Raw genomic sequence first — 26963 nt, 5'->3', positions numbered from 1 at the left:
GCCTGGGCAACATGGTGAGACCCCATTTCTATAAATTTTAAAAATTAACCAGGGCGTGGTGGTACATACCTGTAAGTCCCAACTCCTCAGGAGACTGAGGTGGGAGGATCGCTTGAGCCCAGGAAGTCGAGGCTGCAGTGAGCTGTGATTGCACCAGTGCACTCCAGCTTGGGTGACAGAGCAAGACCCCGTCTCAAAAAAAAAAAAAAAGAAAAGAAAAGAAAGTTGAGTGGGATACTTAGGCAGGGTAAGACTTTCTGCTCTTCGGGGTAAGTGAGCAAAAGATAAAATGGATGGCACAGATAATAAATACAATGAGAAGGGATCTGAATGCTGATGGCGACTCCCCGTGACATATTAGTGAATAATGATTAGTGGCATATTGGTGAATAATGATACCTCCAGTCAACTTCTGCTTTGCTAGAAGAAAAGATTGGAAGAAAAAAAGAAAGTTCTTGAGGTAGAGTTCTCACTTGTATCTAGCCCTTTGCAGAGATGCCCAAGCCAACCTGCTTCCTCCCACCCTCGTCAGTTTATCACCTGGAGGTAACACATGAGAAAAAGAGACTATACGGTGCTTTTGAAAATTAAAGTCAATACACATGCATTTATTGACCACTCAGCCTCTTGCTACCTGGACCAACCGGATGGGACTTTGCATTTCCTTTTCCCTACACAGCACACATCCAATATTGCACTGCACCCTTTGCAAATTATTTTTCCATGCAAGAATTTCTCCTAATTTTTAAACCCAGTTTCATTAATATGAGATGCAAGAAATGAGGCCAACTAGACAGATCTGACCAAAGTGCCAAATCCCCAGTGATCCTTCCTCATGGTTGCATCCCTCACCCTGGCATGTAGGGTAATTCAGCAGGTATTTACTAAGCACAAAGTGAGTTTAGACCAGGATGGGAGCCTGGGTCTTGCTAACACCTCTCCAGAATTGGAGTTTAAGGGTGATTCTCCAAGTTGTAGCTCTAGCACAGGCTTCTTTTGCAAGTCTATGAGTATTAATTTATGACTATTGTTATTATAAGGATGGGATTTTAAGGCATAATCCTAATTTTAAATACTCTGACCTCTTGTCCATCATGTATTAGCCCTTGTGTCCTACATTTGTGGGTTAGAAAATATGAGTATTTATGATACTACAAATGAGAAAAATGAGATAAAATTGCCTTTTTTTTAAAAGGTTAAGATTAGGTTAAGGTCTATAGCAGCCAGTCAGATGGAGCCTTTAAACGTTCCATTGCTTGGCGTCATGATTAATTCTTACTGACATCCTCTCCAAGAGGCCAGTGTTTGAAATGCTCCAAGATAAGAACAAATTCAGTTCTACTAAAGAACCAAAGGATTTCTACTCCTTATGAGCCTCTCAGGCCAGATTTCTGCATGGCCAGTTTATGTGACTTGGTCCTTCAGGACAGACATTCCCCACACGAAAATAACTAAATTGCAGTCTATCTCCTGCTGTCCAAAAATCCTGTAAACGAGAACAAAATGTGCCAATAAAAGTCGAACAGTGAGTTTCACTTGTGGACTGAGACTGGAGAAAAGCTGAGCTATCGTTATAGGGTTTTTTGTTTTTCTAAGTAATACAAAGCTATACAAAAAAGATGTCTTTTTCTTTTTTTATCAAAATGACAGCTCTGCAAATAGAGCAATCTTCTGGACAGCAAATATGTGTCAGTTAAAGAAACAAATGCCGTTAATATATCATGCTTCAAGATGTCATTGCAGATGAATAGCAAAAGGACATTGAGCAATGTGAAATTTGAGTTTTTGTTTCTCAACCCAAGTCAAACTTTTATTGTAAGTTATGTGACCTTTGACATTGGAATAAAATACACTTTTTCACTTTAATATCTATTTGTTGGGGAAAAAACTATATTCTACCATCCAAGCCCAGTCACAGATAAAAAATGTTAATATGTTTATTTCTGGGTTTTTTCCCCTGTGCATAGGTTTAAGCTAAGGAGATGTTTACTTATACGGTTATAGGAATAGTTGATATAAAATTTTAATATCTAGATTTTAAAAATTTGACCGGGTGCAGTGGCTCATTCCTATAATCCCAGCACTTTGGGAGGCCAAGGCAGGTGGATTGCCTGAGGTCAGGAGTTTGAGACCAGACTGGCCAACATGGTGAAACCCCATCTCTACTAAAAATACAAAATATTAGCCAGATGTGGTGGCAGGCACCTGTGGTCCCAGCTACTGGGGAGGCTGAGGCAGCAGAATCGCTTGAACCCAGGAGGTAGAGGTTGCAGTGAGCCAAGATTGCACCACTGCACTCCAGGCTGGGCAACAGAGTGAGACTCCATCTCAAAAATAATAATAATAATAATAATTTTTCCGTGCTATCATCAAATAGCTAGATTTTGTTTTTATGAGTTTAGACTTGAATCTTAGGTGTAAGGGGCATGTTAGGTGTTGTTTAGATCAACTCCCAGCACCTGAATAAATGCCTTCCATGCAATCCTGAACACAATCTATTTTTCTGTACAAAAATAGACAATATGGTCCATTTTTCGTACAAAGTATTGCTCTTGACTAACAGTATGTTAATGAAGCTATTTGTCCTTTTTCAAAGCTTACAGTCTCAAACCAAAGCCCTCATATTTGCTTAATGTTGGGTGAACAACTCAAAGGTATACTGTGCCTATCACAATACAAGAAAGATGCTTTTCAGAAACAAAGATGGTTCTTATCTAAATAAGAAGAAAGCTATCTCCATTTCCATAAAAAGGATTGCATCCTCGCCAGAGAAGATGGTAGAGTTTACATACACAGTCAAGAAGAGTGTGGGATAAAGTCATTTTTATTTTCATAAATAAAAAGTGTTTTGGTAACTGGAAGGCAGCCCATATAAAACAAGCTTTCATAATCACCATTTCCTCAAACTCTTCCCAGTGAGAGATGGGTAACCCTTGAAACTGCTCACTGGAGGAAAAATGATGATAAGGGTGTCTTTACTGTTCATTTGAGGGGTGAGTATGAGGAGGGAGTGATTATAAATTTCAAACATGATGAAATATAATTTCTTCATCATGGCTTGATTAAATATAAGATCACTTCATAGAGTTTGTTTCTCTTATATACCCACCATTTTTTCATATATATATGATTTGATTTGATATATACATATGTATACATATTGTATATAAATATGTATGTGTGTATATGAATCAAACATACTGTTTCTATTGGAGATGGTTCTGAATCGTAAAGATTATCTGAATCTTTACCTGTGAGCAGTCTCCAGGTAAGAAGTTGAAAGGTGAAGCCTTTGACTGCTGTCGTGTCTGAGTCATTCCGAGGATGCGGCAGACCGCTGTCCATGGCTGTATCCTCGTCACGTCAGCAGAGTTCTGTCAGGTTACTTAGCTTTCACTGCGACAGCTCTAGCATTCTGTTAGTTCAAAATGTTGTTCCTCAATATAAGTCTCTAACATTTAAACTAAAAATGTTAAATGTATCGATTCATGGGAATCATTACATATTGAATTCCTAAGAAATAAGAATGATTTGGGTGGTTTTGTCTAGACAGAATAAACACAAGAGCTGGACTACATTAACTGTTGTATACACTTTTTTAACTGGTATTTTCAGTTACTTGTGATTTTTCCAGGAAAAATAAAAATGAATTAAAGTGGAACAGCAGACTTCTAATTGGTTTTGTCTTTTGATTACATTTGACCATCAACAATGATGTAAGCCTTGGATAGAATGTTGCCTCTGAGTGCCCCACTTAAATTTCTTGTTAACCTTTGGTGTATACACCTCATTGTGCTTTTTGGAATGACTCTAAAAGCCCATAAACTAATGCTTTGCAAAGCCTAAATAAAAATGTTTGCAGCCTGTATTAGAAACACTTTCTTTTAAGATCTGAATGTAAAATAGAGGTTGTTGGTTTTTTGTTTTTTGGGTTTTTTTTAGCAAATTATGCATTTGTGATCTTTGCAATATATGTATAACCAAAACCGAAAATTGCAAAGAAATTGCTTGGAGCTGATTAACTACATGCTGCTATTTAGAAATTCTACTAGAGATTATTAATGCACAAATATTTTCAGAGAAGTTGCCTCATTTACAGGACAACACTACCTGTATTTATTTATCATCTTAAGGCTAAGAAGAAATAAGGGCAGAGGTATTTTCCATAAAGCCATTATATTATGTTAGTTTTTATTAATTCAATTCTACTTACCAAGACTTTAAGGCAGGCCTTACTTTAAGGAAAAAAAAAAAAAAAAAAAAGCTAAGCTCCACAAAACTTAAGTGATTCAGTAATGCCTGATTCTTTAATTAGCCTGAGAGACTTATAATCCACTAGAACTAAACTAGGCAGTTAGACAATTAGCGTGCTGTCTTCTCTCATATCACAAAGGCTTGAATCATGGCCATTGTTATTACTTACAATTATTTCTAGTTTTTCATGCCATAATAATGGCTAATTATACTGGTTAATCACAAAACTCAGCCAATCCAAATTCACTAATAAATCAGCTAAAACATTTAGATTGCACCATTTATAAATGTTTAGCTACACACATTTTCACAGGCTCTAGGATTAGGCATTTTTCTAAAGCTCCGTTTGATGGTTTGGGTCATTCTGCTCCCTAAGAGCAGCTACAGTAATGTTAATCAACTCCTTGGCCGTGAGCCTTTATTATGAAGGAAAAAAGTTAAGTGAACAAGATATCAGCCAACTCAATCACACTAGAAAATCGTAGACTAAATTGAATTCAACTCAGACCTTCTTTTTGGGTTCAGGAGGCTGTTGAAATATGCTGTCCAAGGTTGGTGAGAGAAAAGCTGTTCTTCACCGCATCACAGATTCTCAGGTCCCCTGAGATTTGGGGTGGGTGGAGTCAAAATCTCCTAGGCTGGGATTCGAAGCTGCACCCCATTGCCCTGGCATAACTTTTGTTTTTTTAAGTGAGCTTTGCCAGTAGGCCCGGATAGTAGAAGGAGGAGGACGCTCAGGAGAACTGAAAGAAAGTGTTTTGTAGGAAGTTGTTCATATTCTCAGGCACAAGAATCTTCTATGAAAAACTCTGGTCTTACACCCGGGGAAGAAAGATTCTCTTTTCTTTCCTCCTCCTTCTTTTCTTCTTTTTGTGTTCGACAGTCTGTTTTCTAACAGAAAAGCATAACCCACAACTTACCTGAAATGAAGAGAAAAATAAATACTACAGGATCTTTTAATGCTTTAAAGACAATAATCTCTTTCCAGTATTATTGCAAATAATTATATCTGTTTGTACGATTTCAAATCTGGAACACTGGTGCCACATTCACAAACGTAAATGAAGTTGATGTGAATGTGTAAGGGAAAATAGTGTTAGAAAGATATATCTTACTAATTCTGCCAGATAGAAAGATTTGGGGCCGGGCACAGTGGCTCATGCCTATAATCCCAGCACTCTGGGAAGCCGAGGCCAGTGGATCACCTGAGTTCAGGAGTTCGAGACCAGCCTGGCCAACATGGTGAAACCCCATCTCTATGAAAAATACAAAAATTAGCTGGGCCTGGTGGCGCACACCTGTAACCCCAGCTACTCGGGAGGCTGAGGCAGGAGAATCGCTTGAACCGGGGAGAAGGAGGCTGCAGTGAGCCGAGATTACGCTATTGCACTCCAGCCTGGGCGACAAGAGTGAAACTCTGTCTCATAAATAAATAAATAAATAAATAAATAAATAAATAAATAAATAAATATTAAAAAAAAAAAAAAAAGATTTGGAAAGAGAAACAGTGACCTGTAATTGAGCATATTCCCTTTTGGTTTTCTTCTGTTGCTTAGAAGAAAAAAGTTGTAAAGGCTTTACGAAATTAGAAATCTGTATAAAATCTGGAAAACATGATTCCCACATTAAAAAAATAACATAAGATTTCAGATCATTCAGACATGTTTCCAACTCAGGGTTGAGGTCTCTGCTGTTTGGTCTTTTTCCCAAGGAATAAAGTGAAAATCCTCCTGTGAATCACACACATTTTCTCTCTGAATTACTGACTTTAGTCTTTTGGGGACTAGAGTAAACATGAAGAGGTCTTCAAACACACAACATGAAATCATCACAATACAAAAGAGGGGGGTGGTTGCGTATGGTATTCCTTCTTTCATAAAAAGAGTCTTTCAATTGTTTTTTTCTAAAATTAAGATTATAGCGTAATCCAAGTTAAGAACTTTTTTTTAAGATGTTTTTAAAAACGAGTCTTTACCTGGCTTAGTTTGAATGATTCAGGGTAGTTAGTTATTCATAAACGCTCATTCTCCTTGTTTTGTTCCCTCGTTTCTCAAAGTGGGGGAAAGTTTATCAATATATCAATAGAAGAGAAACCATATGTAAATTCTACCTGAGAAAATGTTAAATATAATTTTCAAGCCAAAAATCCCATTTCTGACACAAAATGCCTGCATTCAAACAAGTCATTAGAATTTCTTAACGCTATAGATAAAGAAGTCAGGGACAGATAAGAGATGCAATGTTTAAATTATTTTATAATATTTTAAATGAGGTCCGTTCCTTTTCACTGTAACATCTGATCAGTGAATATAGCACATGTAAAGTTCAGAGAAAACCATGGAAAAGTGTATGGCTAACTCCTCCTCTAATCTTTCCATCAATCTCGTCGTGGGTAAAGATGCCTTTATTAACAGTAGTGATGCTGTTGGTTTCGCTCACTAATGGCTTTCTTGTGCGCTGTGTGGCTCTGTGTATTTTGTCTGCCATTGTACAGGAATTCAAACCCATTGGTACCGCGCACAACAGAAGGGCCCAGCCTTTTGTTGCAGCTGCAAACATTGATGACAAAAGACAGGTAGTGAGCGCTTCCTATAACTCACCAATTGGGCTCTATTCAACTAGCAATATACAAGATGCGCTTCATGGACAGCTGCGGGGTCTCATTCCTAGCTCACCTCAAAAGTAAGTATCCGACTCTGCTCTGGCCACAGTCTACCTAACAGTGATAGTATGGTTTCTTTTCTTTTCAAAAGTCCAGCTCTTGCTGTTTTATTTTTACTTTCCTGAAGGCACTATCAGATTTCTCTTTTAAAGACAAGCATCTAAAACATGTTTCTAATTGCTGTGGGGCCCGGTCCGCCAGTGCCTGACCATTTAGTGGATAGATGGTTGAAAAGAAGAGATCGTCCTGGTTCCATCATTACCTTTGCTAGTTTTGACGATAGTTGGTGGTAAATAATCCTCTCTGTACAATTATCATTCGTTTAATCTTATCTGAAAAAGAATTCGTCTTCCACTGAGGGGTCTTTTTAACGCTTTGTTTTTACAGGATGTGAACTACTTTGAACACAAGCACAATATTCGGCCCAAACCTTTCATAATCCCGGGCCGAAGCAGGTCATAAGCTCTGAGATTGTGAAGTTTGCAGTGCATGCTTCTTAAATCAGTTCTTACTAATCATCGAGAAAAGTAACTTGTAGATGTTTGGAGTGGCTTTTCTCATTGCGAAGCTTATTTCAAAAGCAAAAAGAAACAAACTCACTTAGCAGAGTACAGAAGCCAAATAACTTTCATTTCCAAGAGTAAATATTGACAGGATTACAGAGCTGTGAAATTTTATGCAATCACCACGTGTATTTATAGCGAACACCCCTGAGGCTCTGGGGATCCCATCCAGAACACCGTGACCTTTGAGTCGGGCAGTCGGTGTATCTATCCCAGGTCAGGAAAGCCCTGCCAGCGGGAGCAAGCATGGAAACCAGCCCCGGTTAGGAGCAAGGAATCAGGTGAACAGGACAGAATGATAAGGAGCAAGCTCTTCCTTCTCGTCTCTCAGTAGAGAAACTGATCATCTTCAGATCATCCTTTTCAAATATCTTCTCTAGAAATTGAACTCCAACCTAAGGGGAAAGAAAATAATGCCCTGTATTGCCAAATCAGGAAACAGTGACTTCAGGAAACCTCAGTTCCATCCTTCTGACCTCAGCTAAGCCGGTCAGCCCACAGGAAGGAAGCTGGTGGTTAGACTGGATTGATTCTGACAGGAACACTGAATATGATTTACCACAGCTGTTGCAAACTGGTGGCCCATAGGTGGATTTATTTCACAGGCATGTTTTATTTAACCTTTTTGTTTAAAAAAAATAATATAAGTGCCTTTAGACAGAACATTTAAACTCACCATCTTGTCAAAATGCGCATCACTCTTAAGTGTGTGAGACGTGGCCCATTTTCATACATGTGTGACCTCCTGGCCCCTCTAGACAGCCGAGCTTATGACTCCTGCCATAGGCTGTGGAGAGGGGGTCATCCCTTCTGTATGATTTCCATGTCCAGACCTTTCAGTAAGCTACAGGCAGAGCCAGGTGATTGTCTCAAAACATGCCGGACAATTCTTGTGATATCAGATCCAGGAAGGAGCCTTGGACTGGAGGACCAGGAGAAAGGCGTTAAGAAGGCAACCATGAGTGAACCTATCTTCCTCCACTAGAACGTGAGCTCAGTGTCTGCAGGGGCCTGGTCTGACTGGCTCAACATCGTACCCCCAGCACCTAGAAATGAGACAGAATAAATGCTCAATAAGCGACCATCTACAAACAGACAAAATAAACGCCCAATAAACGCTTACTGAATAAAGGAATCGAATCCTGAGGGTGCACAGCATTTCCCGAGCGAGTGGCAAGAGTCCAGAGCTGTCTCGCTCCCGATGCTGGCAGCTCTGTGTCCTCTCCTGCCTCTCTCTGTGTGTTCCCTCGTTCCCATTCTGTTCTCATCTGCATCTTTTCCGTGTCTCCACTTTCAGCAGCTTCCCCACCCCAGCCCAATCCCAATAACAAAACACTGGATTTAAAGTTAAAATGATACAGTATTTTACTGTTGAATATATACAACTTCCCAAAAGAGCACAGTAAAATTAATAACTTGCATTCTTTTCAGGTTAGTGTGACTAAGTCCACCCACACCAGCTCTAGGGCTTCAGAAGGCTTGGATAAAGTGATATGTTAGAGCAACACTTATCCTGTCTTTACTAAAAACCTGTAACATCCGATTTTATAAAAAGTCAGGAAAGTCAGAGAATCCTAGGTATATAATCGCCTTTAAAAAATGTTTTTCATTTTAACTTAAACATGGGGATAATGACAAGCCGCTCATAATGTCGTTTGAAGATAACACCTTTTAATATAGCTGAATTTGGAAGGGAGGAGGAGAGAAACAGAAATGAGGGGATTTGCTTAAAAAACAGATGCCAGTGCACAAATCTTAAAGAACTATAAGGCCTGGTGTGGTGGCTCACACCTGTAATCCCAGCACTTTGGGAGACAGAGGTGGGCGAATCACGAGGTCAGGAGTTTGAGGCCATCCTGACCAACATGGTGAAACCCCATCTCTACTAAAAATACAAAAAATTAGCTGAGTGTGGTGGCAGGTGCCTGTAGTCCCAGCTACTTAGGAGGCCGAGGCAGGAGAATTGCTTGAACCCGGGAGGTGGAGATTGTAGTGAGCTGAGATCATGACACTGCACTCCAGCCCGGACGACGGTGTGAGACTCCATCTCCAAAAAAAAAAAAAAAAAAAAAAGAAGTAGAATTGTTAAAGAGTGCCCCCAACATCCTTCTTCTCTTCCTGTGCCTCCTCACTATTTGCTGTAACTTCTGAATTTTTTGTTCCCACCAAACTATTCTTCATCAAGGTGGAATTGTAAGTGGCTGCATACCAACCTACAACTACATGTGTTTTTAACTTTTAAAACAACTGTAGTTTTTGTTCGGGTGCATACTACTTGTACATGTTTATGGGGTACATGTGCTGTTTTGATACATGCATACAATGTGTAATGATCAACTCAGGGTAATTGGGGTATCCATCACCTCGAGCAGTCACTTTCTTTGTGCTATGGAACATTCCACATCCACTCCTCTAGTTATTTTGAAATATATAAATAATTGTTGTTAACTATAGTCACCCTATAACTACACTGTTATGAACTTCTTTAATCCAAAGTAAGTTGGACATGCTAGTGCTGGGCATGGTGGCTCACACTTGTAGTCCCAGAACTTTGGGAGACCAGGGTGAGCAGATCACCTGAGGTCAGGAGTTTGAGACCAGCCTGGCCAATGTGATGAAACCCCATCTCTACTAAAAATAGAAAAATTAGCCAGGCATGGTGGTGCACGCCTGTAATTGCAGCTATTCAGGAGGCTGAGGCATGAGAATCACCTGAAGCCGGGAGGCAGAAGTTGCAGTGAGCCGAGATCATGTCACTGCACTCCAGCCTGGGTAACAGAGTGAGACTCTGTCTCAAAAAAAAAAAAAAAAAAAGTGAGTTGCACATGCTAAATTGTTAACAGCTTAATTTCCCTGGGGTTTTACTATTAGCTGTGGTTCTTTTGATTATTTCATCATGACTGAAGCCTTTTAAAAAACTGGTGTTTTCATATGCAAATATATAAAATTTTTAAGGCTAAAGCTACAGTTAAATACATATGTAAGGTATTTTAGATCCAAGTGATAAAATACAATCCTATGAGTGGTTTTTGGACAAGTTGCTTCCAGAAGTATGCCCAAGATGTCTGTACACACCCCAGAGAAATGAGCAACCTGTCAAATGATGTGTCTGGGCGTGAAGTCATTGACTGCGTTATCAACCTCACGAGTGGCCTTGCCAAGTCACTAAGTCAGTCTCAGAAAATCTCATTAGCATCTACCTTTCCAGGTCATCAGGAACAAGTCGTGGTGACCCATGATGATATATCCCCGGTGATAGCCACAGTGACTGGAATCCATGAAAACTCGTTTTACTTAAAGGATCAGTTTAAAAGATCTTTTTAAATTGGCCCAGAAATGTATAAAAGTTCATCCTTGTTTGCTTAGCGTTCATTTCTCATTTATTTAATAGACATGGGCCTGATTGATAAAGGAACTAGGAATGCATGCTCAACTAAAATTACATAATGCACAAATATGCATGTACTGTTGACCCTCAGAACATGGGTTTAAACTGTGCAAGCTCACTTATATGTGGATTTTTTTTCCAATAAATATGTTGGAAAAATTTTTGGAGATTTGCGACAATTTGAAAAAGGTCACTAACTGTAGCCTTGAAATATCAAAAAAATTAAGAAAAAGATTTGCCATGAATGTATAAAATATACATAGATAGTAGTCTATTTAAGTGTTAATAGACTGTTTATCTGTAAAACTTCCGTTTAACAGTAGGCTATCAGTAGTTGTTTTGGAGGAGTCAAAAGTTATACATTTATAGCAGAAAAATATTACCGATAACTACTATAAAACATGGCATAACTAAGTTCTAAATTGATCATAGTTTATCTGCCCAGTACGGGCACTATGTCTGGCACACAGTAGGGTAGGAGTAATTATAAATGCTAGTTGAGTAGGTTCATTACTGGGAGGCTGAAGTCTCCCAAGATTTAACTCTTTTTCAAATCCCTAAACTGATTTCATAAGCTTCATTACACTCAGGTTAAATCCACATGATCCTGACTAAACTGCACTGCAACTGAAAATGTCCTCATATTCTTTTACCCGCTGCAGTCCATTTCAAGAGTCAGTATAGACCCTACAAAAATGGTGAATAGCCCACTTGACATTTTGGTGTGTGATCTAAACATTGTACAGGTTGGGTTTTCAATAGGTTCTCAAAAGGCAGGAAGTGAAGGAGCAAGCTCGTATTCACCTGTCCGGTTAGGTTATGTAGGTAGTTAAATTGGATAACACAAGACAAAAAAAAAAAAAAAATTTAAACCCATTTAGTGACATGAGTTCTCCAGACTTATCAGGCTGCAACATTGCTGGAGTGGAAAAAGTTCCTGCTCAATATCATATCGGTTTCTTATCTTTATATGGGCTGAAGTTAGCATTAATACCTCTAGAGAGTAATGCAGATATGGGGCCATACTTGAGACCAGAGACAATCTGGACTTAGAGGTAAACACACCATATACATCCATTCTCTGTCTTGAGCTTACGGCAACACTAACTGGAAAGTATGATAGATGTTTATATTAATACTAATATTTCTTTTTGCTTTGTCTTAAATGACTATGCTTTTTTTACAAAAATCTCTTGGTATCTCTCATGCACGTGGGAAAATGGACTTTTTAGTCACTAGCATGTCAGTTGTTAACTGACCCCTATCCAGTTTCCAAATAGAATGTGAAGTCTCCCTAGTTCTTCGATTTGCATGACTGGGCTTTGATGTTTTAATAAGTCCCTGAAATATATCTTTAAAAGGAAAAGGGAAATATGCATGGGATAGATGTGTGCTTCTGAAATTGTGCATAAAATAGCTATGTAAGAAATATAAGCATCAAAAGAGTGAAAGACCACTTTATTTCTCCTCTAATCATTAATATCAAGGTGATAAGCATTTATTGGTTTTTTTCTAGGGCTTATATTAAACCACTGAACAGCTGTCTTAAAGTGTACTCCTCACAGAATTAAAGAGTAAAAATAGAAAATATTAAAATAGTAACAAAATATTTAGAAGATAGCCTTAAAACATAATCTTTACCATAAAACCTGCAAGTTACCAATTACTATTTAATGAAAGCTCAACTATATTACTGAAATATACTTCTGATTTTGAAATGTTGAGCCCAAATATGTGATTTCATCTTCATGCTGCATATTCGGTGTTCACTAAAACTTGAATTTTAAATGTTGCACTTGAGAAATGTAAAAGGATGTCCAGCCAGTGTAATTTTCCTTCATCATTTGTCTGTGATATTGACCAGTTTTAAAGTCTTTGGCCTATTTTTAAAAAGTGAGGATAGCTGCAAATTTTCTACTTACTTCATATACAACTTTTCTACATGTAACCCTCAACTTACACATTGCCTAGTAGAACAGAGCCAAAAAATGCAGTATCACCTGTACCTTTTAATTTTATTAAACTTTTTTCAATCACGAATTTTTCAACATCTTCCCTTTTTAAATAAATTCTAGTGACAAATCAAGATTTGGTTTTATTTTGATGTAATTCACCTCTCACTTTTGTCTTCAATTCCTTTTAACCTCTCTGTACCTGTTCTCTGTGTTCTCCTGTCTGGACTGTCTGGCTCCCTGTGCCGTCTCTGTGTAACGTGGTCATTAACACAGTGGATGCAGTACTCCCTCCGGGATTGACTGTGGCAGTGGACGCAGCACCCCTTCTTCTGTCAGTACTGTTAGTACCATTTGCCCAGGTGACTTGAAAGTGGCGGCTAAGCTGGCCCCTAACATTCCTTTGGAAATGGAACTTCCTGGTGTGAAGATTGTACATGCTCAGTTTAATACACCTATGCAATTGTACTCAGATGACAATATTATGGAAACACTTCAGGGTCAGGTTTCAACAGCCCTAGGGGAAACACCTTTGATGAGGTAATACGAGTCTTTTTGAACCATGGGCATATTAACTAAACACGTGGGCAGTGTCAGCTTTACGGGTGTCTTTTAACATTGTCTTAATGGAAAGAAAGCTATGTGAAAAGCTTTTTAAAAATACTAAGGATTTATTGCAAATATCTAGGCTTGATGATAAAGGTGATTTGGGGAATTATCTAAGTAGAGCTTTATGTGTCCGATAGCAATAAAATGAAATCCTGTAAGGACCAAATATATATGTCTCTCAAAAGCTACAATGTACTTTACAAATGTCTGGTGTAATACTTCTCAAAGTTATTTATAATCTAGTATACCCTGTGTCCTTTGGGGATCAAAAATGAGGAAGGAGGTGGGAGGTTTACAGGAGTGTTATGAGATGATTCTTCTCTCTTCTGATAGAGCTTGTGGAGAGGTCCACAAACATTTAAATAAACATTTAAAATGTTTATTGTACGTGAAGGTTTTTGAGTGAATACCCTCAGGCTATTAATGTAGATATTGAATTTTTGCTGCTCTTTTTTGACTCATTTTTTCTTTGTTATAACTCTTTGTTCACAGTACTTTTGCCATAAAGATTTTGATTAAAAAATTTATTATAGGATAAAATCTTATTGCTTCTTTCACTATTACAGAATCACTATTTATAAATTAACTTATTATAATGCTTAAGAGTGTTAAATAGTGATATCCCAAAGCTATCTCTTGGGATGAACACATTGAATTAATAATAGTGTAAGATATCGCAAAGCCATTTGCAAATATGACATAGGTAATAAAAATATTACAGATAGTATGTTTTCTAGATAATGCAATAAAATGATATAAAATAATAAAGTTTTTAGTCTTTAACATACAGTATTATGATAAAATTCTTTATTGTCCATTATGAATATATCTGTAGAAAGCATGTTAAAATAAAGCTGCTGTCATTATTGTAAATGAATTTTAATGTGGCTATTTTTAAAAGACAGTGCAGTCAATTACAGCAGATATAAAAATGTAAGTTTCTATATTACAGGCTTTCAAACCCTGAGAGGTTAAATTTCTAGAATTTACAAGTAAAATGATACCCTTATTATTTCCAGGGGTTGACAAATTAGCCTTAAAACTAAAAACATATTAAACCATATACTTTTTGTTTAATATCAAAAGTAAATCTGAATTTTACTGACAGTTTGATGACTGAGAGTAATCTAACTGGGTGCTTACTGCTGCACTTTCCGTCATGTGTATATTGCCTTTTCTCTGGGAAAAGTTAATTTTGTTCACATCTATCATTATATATCCATCAGACTCAAGTCTTGTTTTTCTTAATTACTATTTCCTGACAATTATCTTTTACTTTCCTTCCAAAGTATTTTGCCAAGTGGAGGAGTATGGATGCAACTCCCCGATTTGTTGTTCAATGACATTTCCAAGGCAGCCTTGTGAATTCACATTATGCTTTTAACTATACTAGAGATTCACTTGAAAATACTAGACCTCTGTTCAGGAATGGCTGTGCATAGAGTAATGGCTGAGTATTGATGTCTGTGGCCTCTTGCACGTCTGGTGCCTCCCAACGCCTGACGGTGCTCCCTGCTGTGCCTGTGTTTCAGCGAGCCCACGGCCTCGGTGCCCCCCGAGTCGGATGTGTACCGGATGCTCCACGACAATCGGAATGAGCCCACACAGCCTCGCCAGTCAGGCTCCTTCAGAGTGCTCCAGGGAATGGTGGACGATGGCTCTGGTGAGCAGCCGCTGACACCCGCTGAAACGTACTGATAGAGGCCACTGCAGGCGGCAGGACGGGGAGGACAGCAAACATACTGGGAACGAAAGTCTAAAACTTGGTTTTAATTGGGAGCCAAGTGAATTTTTGCTCAGAAGGATAGGATATGGATGGTGTCTAGTTTAAAAAAGGAGATTCTGGGACATGTCCAAGTAGCCACCAACTGAAGTCATAAAAGGACACCAAAGACAAACTGCATTAATGGTTGTCAAGGGCTAACTCAGCTTACAAGTCATGAGATATCGTTTTAAACAAATATTGTCAAACTTCTCAGCCTCCCCCCACACTCTGGAGTATCACCATCATCAAAAACTAAACAACACTCTAACAAACCCTTACTATGTTCCGTGTTCTGTGAAAAGTATTTTGCACACATTATCATTTAATCCTCACAGGAACTTGGGGAGGTGAGCCTACTATTTGCTCTACTTAGCAAATGAGAGGCGAGGGATGGGCAGGTGGTCTTGTGAAAGGCCACACAGCCAGTGATCCACAGACCCAGGTCTCCAGCCCACTCCCGTCATCTTCAGGGCTCCTGCCCTGACCTATGCTTCTCCATGCCCAAAAGATATAGACTGTCCTTTAAAAGCCACGCAAAAATGCAGAATGTCCCATTAGGATGGCTACTGTAGAAAGCATGGAGAATAACAAGTACTGGTGAGCATATGGAGAAATGGGCACCCTGTGCTTTACTGAGGGGAAGGTAACAGGGGGCAGCCACCCTCGGGGAGTATGGCAGCTCCTCGAAAAGTTAAACACAGAATTACCATGTGATCCAGCGGCTCCACTCCTAGGAATATACCCCAAAAGACTCGAAAGCAGGGACTCAAACAGATTCTTTTTCTTTTTCTTTTTTTGAGACGGAGTCTTGCTCTGTTGCCCAGGCTAGAGTGGGTGGCGCATCTTGGCTCACTGTAACCTCTGCCTCATGGGTTCAAGTGATTCTCCTGCCTCAGCCTCCCGAGTAGCTGGGATTACAGGCACCTGCCACCACACCTGGCTAATTTTTGTATTTTTAGTAGAGACAGGGTTTTACCTCTTGGCCAGGCTGGTCTCGAACTCCTGACCTTATGATCCACCCGCCTTGGCCTCCCAGAGTGCTGGGATTACAGGCGTGAGCCACCGTGCCCGGCCTATATGCCAGCATTTATCTTAGTCACAGTAGCCCAAAGAGGGAAAACACCCAATGTCCATCGAATGATGAATGGATACGCAAAATGTAGTGTACACATACAATGAAATATTTTTCAGTCTTAAATTAAATTGTGACACATGGTGCACGATGAATGAACTTTGAAAACACTATGTGAAGTGAAAGAAGCCAGACACAAAGAAGCAAATATTGTATGATTCCATTTATTTGAGAGATCCAGAATAGGCAAATCCAAGAGACAGAAAACAGAATAGAAGTTACCAGGGGCTGTGAGCAGGAACACAGGGAGTTACCGTTTAATGGGTACAGTTTCTATGAGGTGAAGAAATGGTTCTGGAGGTGGATATGGACAGTGCTTGCACAACATTATGAATGTACCTAATGTCACTAAATTGCACCCCTAAACGTGGTGAAAATGGTAAATGTTATGTATATTTTACCACAATAAAAAATAATGCCCTCCGCTCCTTTGAGCATTTTGTAACAGTTTCCTCCAACCACAACAACAAAATAAATGTTTTCTCTAATTCCATTCTGTAATGCCCTATTTCAGAACAACGTCCCTTATGATTGCATCAGTCCTGCTCGGAATATGACAGTGCAGATGCAACCGAAGGCTAAAGTGCACAGTTTAAAATAGAAGCTTAGCACAGCTGTTCCCTAGCCATACATGGAAACGCTTTGTTTTTCAGATGACCGTCCGGCTGGAACGCGGAGTGTGAGAGCTCCGGTGACAAAAGTCCATGGCGGTTCAGGCGGGGCACAGAGGATGCCGCTCTGTGACAAGTGTGGGAGTGGCATAGTGTAAGTGTCATTTTTAACCCTGGAATTTACAATACCGCTTGGTGACAGTTCATTTCTTCTACTTTAAGACTTTATAGACTAAAGGCAATTATGAAAACCAAATTTCTGTTCATCAACTTGAAACATAGGTCCCCAACATTTAACACATTGTGACTGTCACTCCTTAGATATACCTCCAAATTGTCACATCATATGAATCAGCAATTTTGACTTACAATTTCAGAATACTCTCATGAAAAAAAAATGCCCCAAATGTATGTTGAAAAGTCACTTCTAAGAATCATGACTTCACTTTAAACTCCCCCACCCCTGTTAATGTGGAGTCTTTAGTAAGTGTATACATTTAGTATACATAGTATCCTCCTCTGTATAAACAGGGAAACAAATGCAGCATGAGGATGTTAATTAAAATACATTATCTTTACCCAGTTTAAGTTACACAGATTTTGAAACAAAATATTGAAAGACTACTGTCAGCTTCTATTACAAGGGAATATTTATTTATTTATTTATTTGGAGACAGAGCCTTGCTTTGTCACCCAGGCTGCAGTGCAGTGGTGCAATCTTGGCTTACTGCAACCTCTGCCTCCTGGGTTCAAGTGATTCTCCTGCCTCAGCCTCCCCAGTAGCTGGGATTACAGGTGCCCGCCATCACATCTGGCTAATTTTTGTATTTTTGGTAAGAGGAGGTTTCACCATGTTGGCCAGGCTGGTCTCCAACTCCTAACCTCAGGTGATTCACCCGCCTCAGCCTCCCGAAGTGCTGGGATTCCAGTTGGGAGCTGCCGCGCCCGGTGGGGACCTTATGTTTAAATAACCACACTTGCTAGTTCAGGATCAAGTCAACCAAGATAGTTCTGACATCCTCACGGCATTCGTGGCATGTGGGCACATCCCCATCCCATTATTCCATTCCCCTGCCATGAATTCACACACTGATGTGTCCTCTGTCCAGTTAGCCAGGATACATCCCAAGAGGGCAGTGGGGGATAAACCTGGTTAGGGCAAGAGGAGGAACGTGGGACCAAAAGGTCAAAGCAGGACAGGGAGCTCAGAGCAGAGAGGCCCTCAGTAAAATACAACAGTGCCTGACGTTACCAGAAGCAATCATTGTGCCTAAGCTGGAGTAAACTGTTCACAGTAGAAGCCAGTCCACCCACCCCAAAGGAATTCCATCTCTGCTCTTTTATCTGTTTTCTCTTGCTCCATCGAATGAAGGCTGGACCACCCAGACGGAAAGCAATCAGAGAGAGACTGTTCATTGGGTGGATGACCACCCCGTCAAAAGCAGAATCTTCTGCAGAGGGGTTGGTCTTGTCTCCATCATGTCTCCCTCTTCAAAGAAATGATGAGGAAAGATCATGAAGTAGGATCCTACACATTTTCTATTAAGGACTCCTTTGAAAATCTGAAACATAGTCCCACGTCAACACCAGAGAGAAACATGGGATGGCTTGTGGATATCCTAGATCTCCATGACAATTACATACAGTTTCACGGCTGTGCATGTTTTCACAGCTGGAGGCCATTGTTTCCTGACTGTGAAATAGAGCACACCTGCCTTCTCTGTTGGGTTCTCTCCTTTGTCTCAGTTTTTGCTCTGTGATTTTTTAACTTGAGCTCATTTTCTTCCCCAACAGCGGTGCAGTGGTGAAGGCGCGGGATAAGTACCGGCACCCTGAGTGCTTCGTGTGTGCTGACTGCAACCTCAACCTCAAGCAAAAGGGCTACTTCTTCATAGAAGGAGAGCTGTACTGCGAAACCCACGCAAGAGCCCGCACGAAGCCCCCAGAGGGCTACGACACGGTCACGCTGTATCCCAAAGCTTAAGTCTCTGCAGGCGGGGCACGCACGCACGCACCCACGCACACTTACACAGGAAGACGCCCATGGCTTTGGGCAGAAGGATTGTGCAGATGGTCAGCTCCAAATCTGAAGTCAAGGCTTTAGACCTTTATCCTATTGCTTATTGAGGAAAAGGAATGGGAGGCAAACGCCTGCTATGTGACAAAAACATACACTTCGCTATGTTTTGCAACCCTTTTTGTCTGGAGCTAGCAATAATGATATTTAAAGCAATAATATTTTGTATGTCATACTCCACAATTTACATGTATATTACAGCCATCAAACATGTAAACATCAAGATATTTGAAGAAGTCTAATTGTCTTTCCTTGACAAGTTGATTTTGCAATTGTGGTAAATATCAAATAACAATCTTGTATTCTAACATAATCTGCAGTTGTCTGTTTCTGTTTTAACGATTACAGTGCATGTTAGGGAGAAAGTCCCTGAATTTCTTTAGTTTTATATTCAAACAATTATGCCACTGGATGCAACAAACATAATAAATACATAAAAGATTTTAAAAGTACCTAATGAAGTGGCATTCATTGAATTCAAATAAAATCAACATTTCAATGAGAGAACCCAATCATATTTTAACATGTACACTAATAAATATTTTAAGATAAATGTGGTTTCTTCAGGTTTTATAACTCATTACTCTTATGAGCACAAAATTTCTGATGATAGGCGAAGCATTGAAATTTGCTAAAGGTAATTCAGTGTCTTTCAAATTAAAAGTTTCACTTGCTTCAACAGAGTCTCTTTCAATTTAAATATCTCTTTCAGGTCAATAGTCAGATTGAAGGTTCAGTCCATCACGGCTGTTTCTCAGGCTCAATGGTTCACCACCTCCTCCTCTTCCCAAGATGGCATCTCCAGGAGGAAACAACTTAAAGGACTTCCTAAGGAGGGCAGGGGGTGCTGGTCTCCTGGGGTCCTGCTTGTATCCACTGTTGAAATCCTTGGTTTCACTTGTGATCTGTGGTCTGTTTTCTTGACATAGTTGGGGCCAGGCAATAATCCCACATCCACTACCACCTCCAAAACTCTCAGCTCAGCTTTCCTGGCGTCACGGATCATCTGTCTGAGACATGCACTCCGCCTGGTCCTGGAGCAGGCAACCTACCTTGCAGGCTCTGCACCGTGTTACTTTGCCTCTCACCCAGGGTGGCCACAGGGGAATGCCCCTGACTTGCATCTCTCACCTGCTTTCCATGTTCCCCACTGGGGACATACAGGAACTTCTGAAACTGTTCCCTCAGGTTCAAACCATGGGGAACCAGCAGGGTGAAGACCCTCAGACCCTCTGTCTCACTACCTTGTGTCACGTGGTCATCTCTACCCCACCGCAGCTGCTGTCTTCTGGCCTGGAACAAGGGTTCTCCTCCCATAAGGTCCCAAATGGGACACAAGTTTTATTGCTCTGGGATTCTCCCAAACTTAACTGACTCTTTCTGACCCTGACCTGTTCAGGATTTTGACCATGTGAGAGGAGCCAAAACACGTGCCTGGCCCCTGTAGGCATTTGACATTGCAACTCCTGTGCCAACACACGCATTCGCTAACAGAGCTATTAAATAAAACAGGTTTTTGAGATCAAAGAAATAAATGTATCCAAAATACATGTTTGTTCAACAGTCATTTTCAACCATTTTGTTCTGGGAAGGATATAAACTGAAAAGTTTAGAAAGCAAATGAATGGTAACTGACTTCAAAAACCTGAGAAACTTAAAACTCAAAGTAGCAATGGAGAAAACCATAAACCAACCCAATTCACTCTCTAGAATCTTAAAAGGCATGGCAATGGGCAGCACCTGGCATTTCTGGACCCGAGGATAAAGGTGCAACTACCATAAGGAGAGCTGAGTAGAAGCTGTTTCAGAAGCACTTACTCCCTAGAGCAGGGGTCCCCAAACCGCTGTGTGGCCTCATACCGGTCTGTGGCCTTTTAGCAACCAGGCCGCGCAGCAGGAGGTGAGCAGCGGGCTAGGGAGCAAAGCTTCATCTGTATTTACAGCCGCTCCCATTGCTCACATTGCCACCCGAGCTCCGCCTCCTGTCAGATCAGAGGCAGCACTAGATTCTCAGAGGAGCACGAACCCTGTCATGAGCTGCACATGCGAGGGATGCACTTCTTATGAGAATCTAATGCCTGATGATCTGTCCCTGTCTCCATCACCCCTAGATGGGACCATCTAGTTGCAGGAAAACAAGCATAGGCTCCCACTCATTCTATATGATGGTAAGTTGTATAATTATTTCATTATATATTACAATGTAATCATAATAGAAATAAAATGCACAATAAACATAATGCACTTGAATCATCCCCAAACCATCCCCTACTGCCCCCATCTGTGGAAAATTCTCTTTCACAAAACTGGTCCCTGGTACCAAAAAGGTTGGGGACCTCTGCCCAACAGGCTCCCCCGCTAGGTACTATCTGGAAAAGGTAAAACAGAGCATCTCCCAATTGGAAGATGGAAGCACAGTTGATGGTATGTGTACCATCCTGCAAAGAGGTAAATTAACAATGAAAGATTCGGCCGGGCACAGTGACTCATGCCTGTAATCCCAGCACTTTGGGAGGCCGAGGTGGGTGGATCACGAGGTCAGGAGTTCAAGACCAGCCTGGTCAAGATGGTGAAGCCCCATCTCTACTGAAACTACAAAAAAATTAGCCAGGCCTGGTGGCAGGCCCCTGTAAGACCAGCTACTCGGGAGGCTGAGGCAGAGAATTGCTTGAAACCAGGAGGTGGAGGTTGCAGTGAGCCAAGAGCACGTCACTGCTCTCTAGCCTGGGTGACAGAAGGAGACTCTGTCTCAAAAAAAAAGAAAAAGAAAGATCCATGAGAAAAGTGTACATTAGACATTATATTGTACATGCATCTACATTGTTAGATATTAGCATTTTCCTTAAATTTATATTTTATATATTTTATGTTGTAGAGTACATAATAAACTGCTTAAGTTCAGGTAAGTTCAGATATTTAATAAGAAGCTTTTTATAGTAACAAAACATAGTATGTTCTAATCTGAAATTTGAGAGAGATATGGCTTAAATTTGATAATTTAGACTGTGTAACTAAGGCAGGTCCTAAAATTGCATGCTCATTACTTTGAAGAAAAGTCATTATTTTGACAATTAAATCTCGAAATTTAAACATGTAGAGGAATTACATACAGAATTAAAACAGAAATGAATACTAAGTGAATATTCTTTTTAATATATAAGTACAGAATGAAAACAGGCATGTTGAAAGAAATTAAAACTCCAAAAATGCAAACAAATGCAAAAGCAATATTTCCCCCTATGCTAGCATTTTGTTTTTCAATAATGAATTCACACCAGGAATCCTATATAGAAATTCATGCCATGAAAAATAATGCCAACCAGTTTTGATTTAGCTCACAGAAAATCATTTTCTTAGAAAACAGACTAGCCATTGCGTTTAGATTTAGAAGCTTATGAGAGCTAAGAATGATCAATGAAATGATCTATGATTAAGAATTGGGTGCCTATGAACTTTGGATGCATTATTAACTAAATTGCTATATTTTTCAGAGGAAACATAATATAGAGCTACTCCACTGTCTGCCAATAGGGAGACTGATTGAATGAAAACAATTCTAGTTGTCACATATTTTTGCACCCGTGTAAGCAGCATAAAGTAAAGCTTAATGGTTAATGTGAGTCACAAACAGTTTACCCATCTCTACAGGTGATAAAGCTCACCAATTGCCCAGCACAGGAACACTCCAAGCTAAGTAGAATGGAGCTTTACGTTTCTTCTATCAACAACTTTAGTTGTAAAAGTTTGCCAAGTTATCCTTTGAGCAGATCTAATTTTAGTCCTAAGAAAAACTGCTACTTGTAACAATTACTCTTTATTATCATGTCATGGTGACCTAATGCTCTTTTTAAAATTTATGCTGTTCCAATTGTATCTAAAGCATAAAAAAAGAAGACTGAAGAAAGAATGAAGGCATTCAGATAATTCAAGTAAATAAACCATTTGCCTGACCTATATGATTATTTCAAGGTAATTCTCTCAGGTGTCTATTCATTTTGGAGAGCACTCAATAAATATTTATTGAGCACCTATGAAGTAAAAGATGTTGAAAGCTACACATAACAAAATAGATTTTTAAATATTTCATCTATATTCACAAGTTGACCTTTTTTTTTTTTTTTTTGGGGGGAGTTTCGCTCTTGTCACCCTAGCTGGAGTGCAATGGCATGATCTCACCTCACTGCAACCTCAGCCTCCTGGGCTCAAGCCATTCTCCTGGCTCAGCCTCCTGAGTAGCTGGGCTTATAGGCGTGCGCCACCACTCCTGGCTAATTTTTGTATTTTTAGTAGAGACGGGGTTTCACCATGTTGGCCAGCCACCGAGCCCGGTCTACAAATTGACGTTTTAAAGCTAATTAGAATGTTATGTGTGGTTGATTTGGAAACAAAGTACCTATAAGAAGTGGTTATCTCATTGAAATTATTTTCAGATTTCTTAGTAATATTATCCATCATTCATTAAAAAATAAATAAATAAAATAACATAAAATTAGGCCTGGCGAGGTGGCTCACGCCTGTAATCCCAGCACTTTGGGAGGCTGAGGCAGGCGGATCACAAGGTCAGGAGATGGAGACCATCCTGGCTAACACGGTGAAACCCCGTCTCTACTAAAAATACAAAAATTAGCTGGGCGTGGTGGCGGCGCCTGTGGTCCCAGCTACTCGGGAGCCTGAGGCAGGAGAATGGCGGGAACCCGGGAGGCGGAGCTTGCAGTGAGCCGAGATCACACCACTGCACTCCAGCCTGGGCCACAGAGCGAGACTCCGTCTCATAAAAAACAAACAAACAAACAAACAAACAAACAAAACAAAAAACATAAAATTAGATATTAACATTAGCTTTTTAAATCCCTGAAAACTTTATCTAAGTGTGCAGAGAATGTCCAAGAAATGTCAGCATGTCATAATTCATGAAAACCCAAAGCACAATTCCATTCTCCAAATTATTCAAAAAATAATACAATATCGAAAACCTAGTTGCTACTGCATCGGTAAGTATGGCAAATGCATAAATAGATTTTAAATTAAGATTATATTAAATACCAAATGTTTAGGATGAAAATTACTCCATTCATTTATTTGATTATTAATCTTGTGAAGAAGGATACACACGTTATCCATTTCTGCACCAAGAGCAAAATTATGTTGCAAGTTCGAGAACTACCTCTCAGGAGGCCAAATTCCTATACCACCTCATCTTCTGAGGTGTCTGAGTTGAAAAGCACAGGTGTGTGTGTGACCAACGGGTATAGGCACCGAGGTGAGCACGTATCTGTGGTTCATTCAGGCCCTGAGGATATGTAATAGTGTCACGTGCTGGAGCCTGCGCTGTGCGCAATTATGCCCCAGACACCACTTCCTTCCGTGTTGCTCAGCCTACCTCTTCTTACATCTAGGGCCCCCGTGACCGCTCTCTGAGTTCCCAAAGCTCCCAGCCATCACCCTTCTAGAGCACTGCTTCATCCTGCAGACCTTTTATTCCACCTCATGAACATACTTGATCCTGATAGCAATTCCTCCGATTAATGCTTGCTCTGTCAGCTATGCTGATAGACTAAAGCATGCTAATGAGTACTAATAATTTTTTTTTTTTTTTTCTTTTGAGATGGAATCTCACTCTGTCACCCAGGCTAGAGTGCAGTGGCGCGATCTCTGCTCACCGCAACTTCTGCCTCCCTAGTTCAAGTGATTCTCCTGCCTCAGCTTCCCAAGTAGCTGAAATTACAGGCGCCCACCACCACACCTGGCTAATTTTTGTATTTTTAGTAGAGATGGGGTTTCACCTTGTTGGTCAGACTGGTCTCGAACTCCTGACCTCAGCTGATCCACCTGCCTCACCCTCCCAAAGTGTTGTGATTACAGGCGTGAACCACCGCACCTGGCCTAATAATTTTCTATTGCTCTCATTTATGTCAGATATTTGCATTTTGTTCCAGAGACAGTCCTTTCATGGACAAGAATGTCTTCAATGGTAGGAATTCTAGATAATTAGTTGGCTGGTGGCAGGCCATTAGGTGGCTCTCAAATGACCTCATTATTATGAACAGGAACAAAATTAATCACAGGTTCAATACGCAGTTCAGCTATTTGACTTTACTCTGTTTAACTTTCCAGACGACACCAGAAATTGATATCCTTTTCTGAATAATGCAAGTTATTTCAACACATGGAAGATCAGAAAGCATGTGGTAATAGATGTGTATATATGTGTCATCCCAGGTAGAAACACGCCCAGTGTACGTCCTCGTGATGGCTTGGGAACAATAGCATGTTCTAATATGTGCTCTCCAGTGTACACTCATGGTGTTCACAGCTATCAAGAAGTGCAGCTTTGGAGCAACTGGCACCTCACTCCAGTTAACAATAGTCAATTGCAATGGATCACACCTGAAGATTCAAGCTGGCTCATCCATTGTAATATAGTTAGGACAGGTTTTGAGAGTTATTTGATCAAATAACAATTCAATTCCATTTTTTAAAACTTTGTATTAAAACATGACACACATGCAGAAAAGCGCACACACACGGAGTGTGCTTGCAGCACAGTGAATTTACTCACGAAGTGAATAAACCCCTGTAACTGCCCAGTGATGAGGAAAGAGAAGACAGCTAGCTCTCGAACCCCCTTCCTCCCTCTCCCTTTTATTAACATCACATCATCTCCAAAGTTTTCCACTCTGCTAACTTCTAACACCATAAACCAGTATTGCCTGGTTTTGAACTTCATGTTTTTAATAAATATTTATATTTTTATAAATATTTTTATATTTAAATATTTATATTTATGTTTCTTCTGTGACAGTTCCTTACACACACACTTATGCTTTCCATTGCTCTTCATTCCTTTCTGCATGTCTACATTTCCACCTTCCTTTAAAACTCCCTTTAGTTGTTCTTTTTTTTTTCGAGATGGACCCCCAGGCTGGAGTGCAGTGGTGCGATCTTGGCTGTCTGCAAGCTCTGCCTCCCTGGTTCATACCATTCTCCCGCTTCAGCCTCCCAAGTAGCTAGGACTATGGGCACCTGCCACCATGCCTGGCTAATTTTTTGTATTTTCAGTAGAGACGTGGTTTCATCGTGTTAGCCAGGATGGTCTTGATCTCCTGACCTTGGGATAGGCCCACCTTGGCCTCCCAAAGTGCTGGGATTACAGGCGTGAGCCACCGCACCCAGCGACTTTAGTTGTTCTTTAGTGAAGACCTGCAGGTCACAGATTTTCTCTATTCTAGTTCTGAAAAACGTTCATTTCAGTTTCATTTGTGAAGAATATTTAAATCAGTAAAGCATCCTAGGTTTACAATTTATTTTTCTTTGTGTTCTCTTATTGTGCTAAAATATACATAACATGAAATTTACCATTTTTAAGTATATGATTCAATGGTATTAATGACATTCATGATGTTGTGCGACCATCATCAATATCCATTTCCAGAACTTTTTCATCATCCCCAAACAGAAACTCTGTGCCCATTAGACAATAACTCCCCAGTCCCCTTACTTTCAGTCCCTGGTAACCTCTCTTATACGCTATGACTGTGCCTATGCCTACCTGAGGTACCTCACATAAGTGGAATCGAACAGTATTTGTCCTTTTGTGTCTGCTTTCTTTCACTTGGCAGAGTGTTTTCAAGTTTTATCTATGTTGCAGTATGTGTCAGAATTTCACTCCTTTTTAAGGTTGAATAGTATTTCATTTTTATATATATATATATATGCCATACGTTTTAATCCATTCATTTATTGATGGAATTTTAGTTTTTTTCCACATTCTAACCATTTTGACTAATGCTGCTATGAACACTGGTGTGCACACTAGTTATTTTAACATCTTCACCTTCAAAGATTATAATACTGATGACTAAATTATCACCCAAGACTATTTAAAAAAAAACAAATATAATGATCCTTTGCATTTTGCACACACGTCACAATTTTGACTTCGCAATCTAT

General features: G+C 39.9%; 1 protein-coding gene across 2 annotated transcripts in view; it reads left to right on the top strand.

Annotated features, from left to right (window-relative positions):
* PDLIM3 (PDZ and LIM domain 3) overlaps positions 1 to 19692 on the top strand; it is a 34451-nt gene extending 14759 nt beyond the window's left edge. Inside the window, exons 4-8 of one of the 2 annotated variants that reach the window (XM_008000454.3) lie at positions 7304 to 7371; positions 13096 to 13359; positions 14961 to 15091; positions 16979 to 17090; positions 18731 to 19692. In XM_008000454.3, coding sequence (XP_007998645.1) covers positions 7304 to 7371; positions 13096 to 13359; positions 14961 to 15091; positions 16979 to 17090; positions 18731 to 18920 — 765 coding nt within the window. In that variant the 3' untranslated portion in view covers positions 18921 to 19692. Of the gene's footprint in view, positions 1 to 6748; positions 6937 to 7303; positions 7372 to 13095; positions 13360 to 14960; positions 15092 to 16978; positions 17091 to 18730 lie in introns of both variants that reach the window. The other variant, XM_008000455.3, reaches the window with a different exon arrangement.
* The last annotated feature ends 7271 nt before the right edge of the window (positions 19693 to 26963 follow it).

Source organism: Chlorocebus sabaeus, chromosome 7, assembly GCF_047675955.1.
Source record: "Chlorocebus sabaeus isolate Y175 chromosome 7, mChlSab1.0.hap1, whole genome shotgun sequence".
Classification (NCBI taxonomy): domain Eukaryota; kingdom Metazoa; phylum Chordata; class Mammalia; order Primates; family Cercopithecidae; genus Chlorocebus; species Chlorocebus sabaeus.
This window is presented reverse-complemented; position numbering and strand designations above follow the sequence as displayed.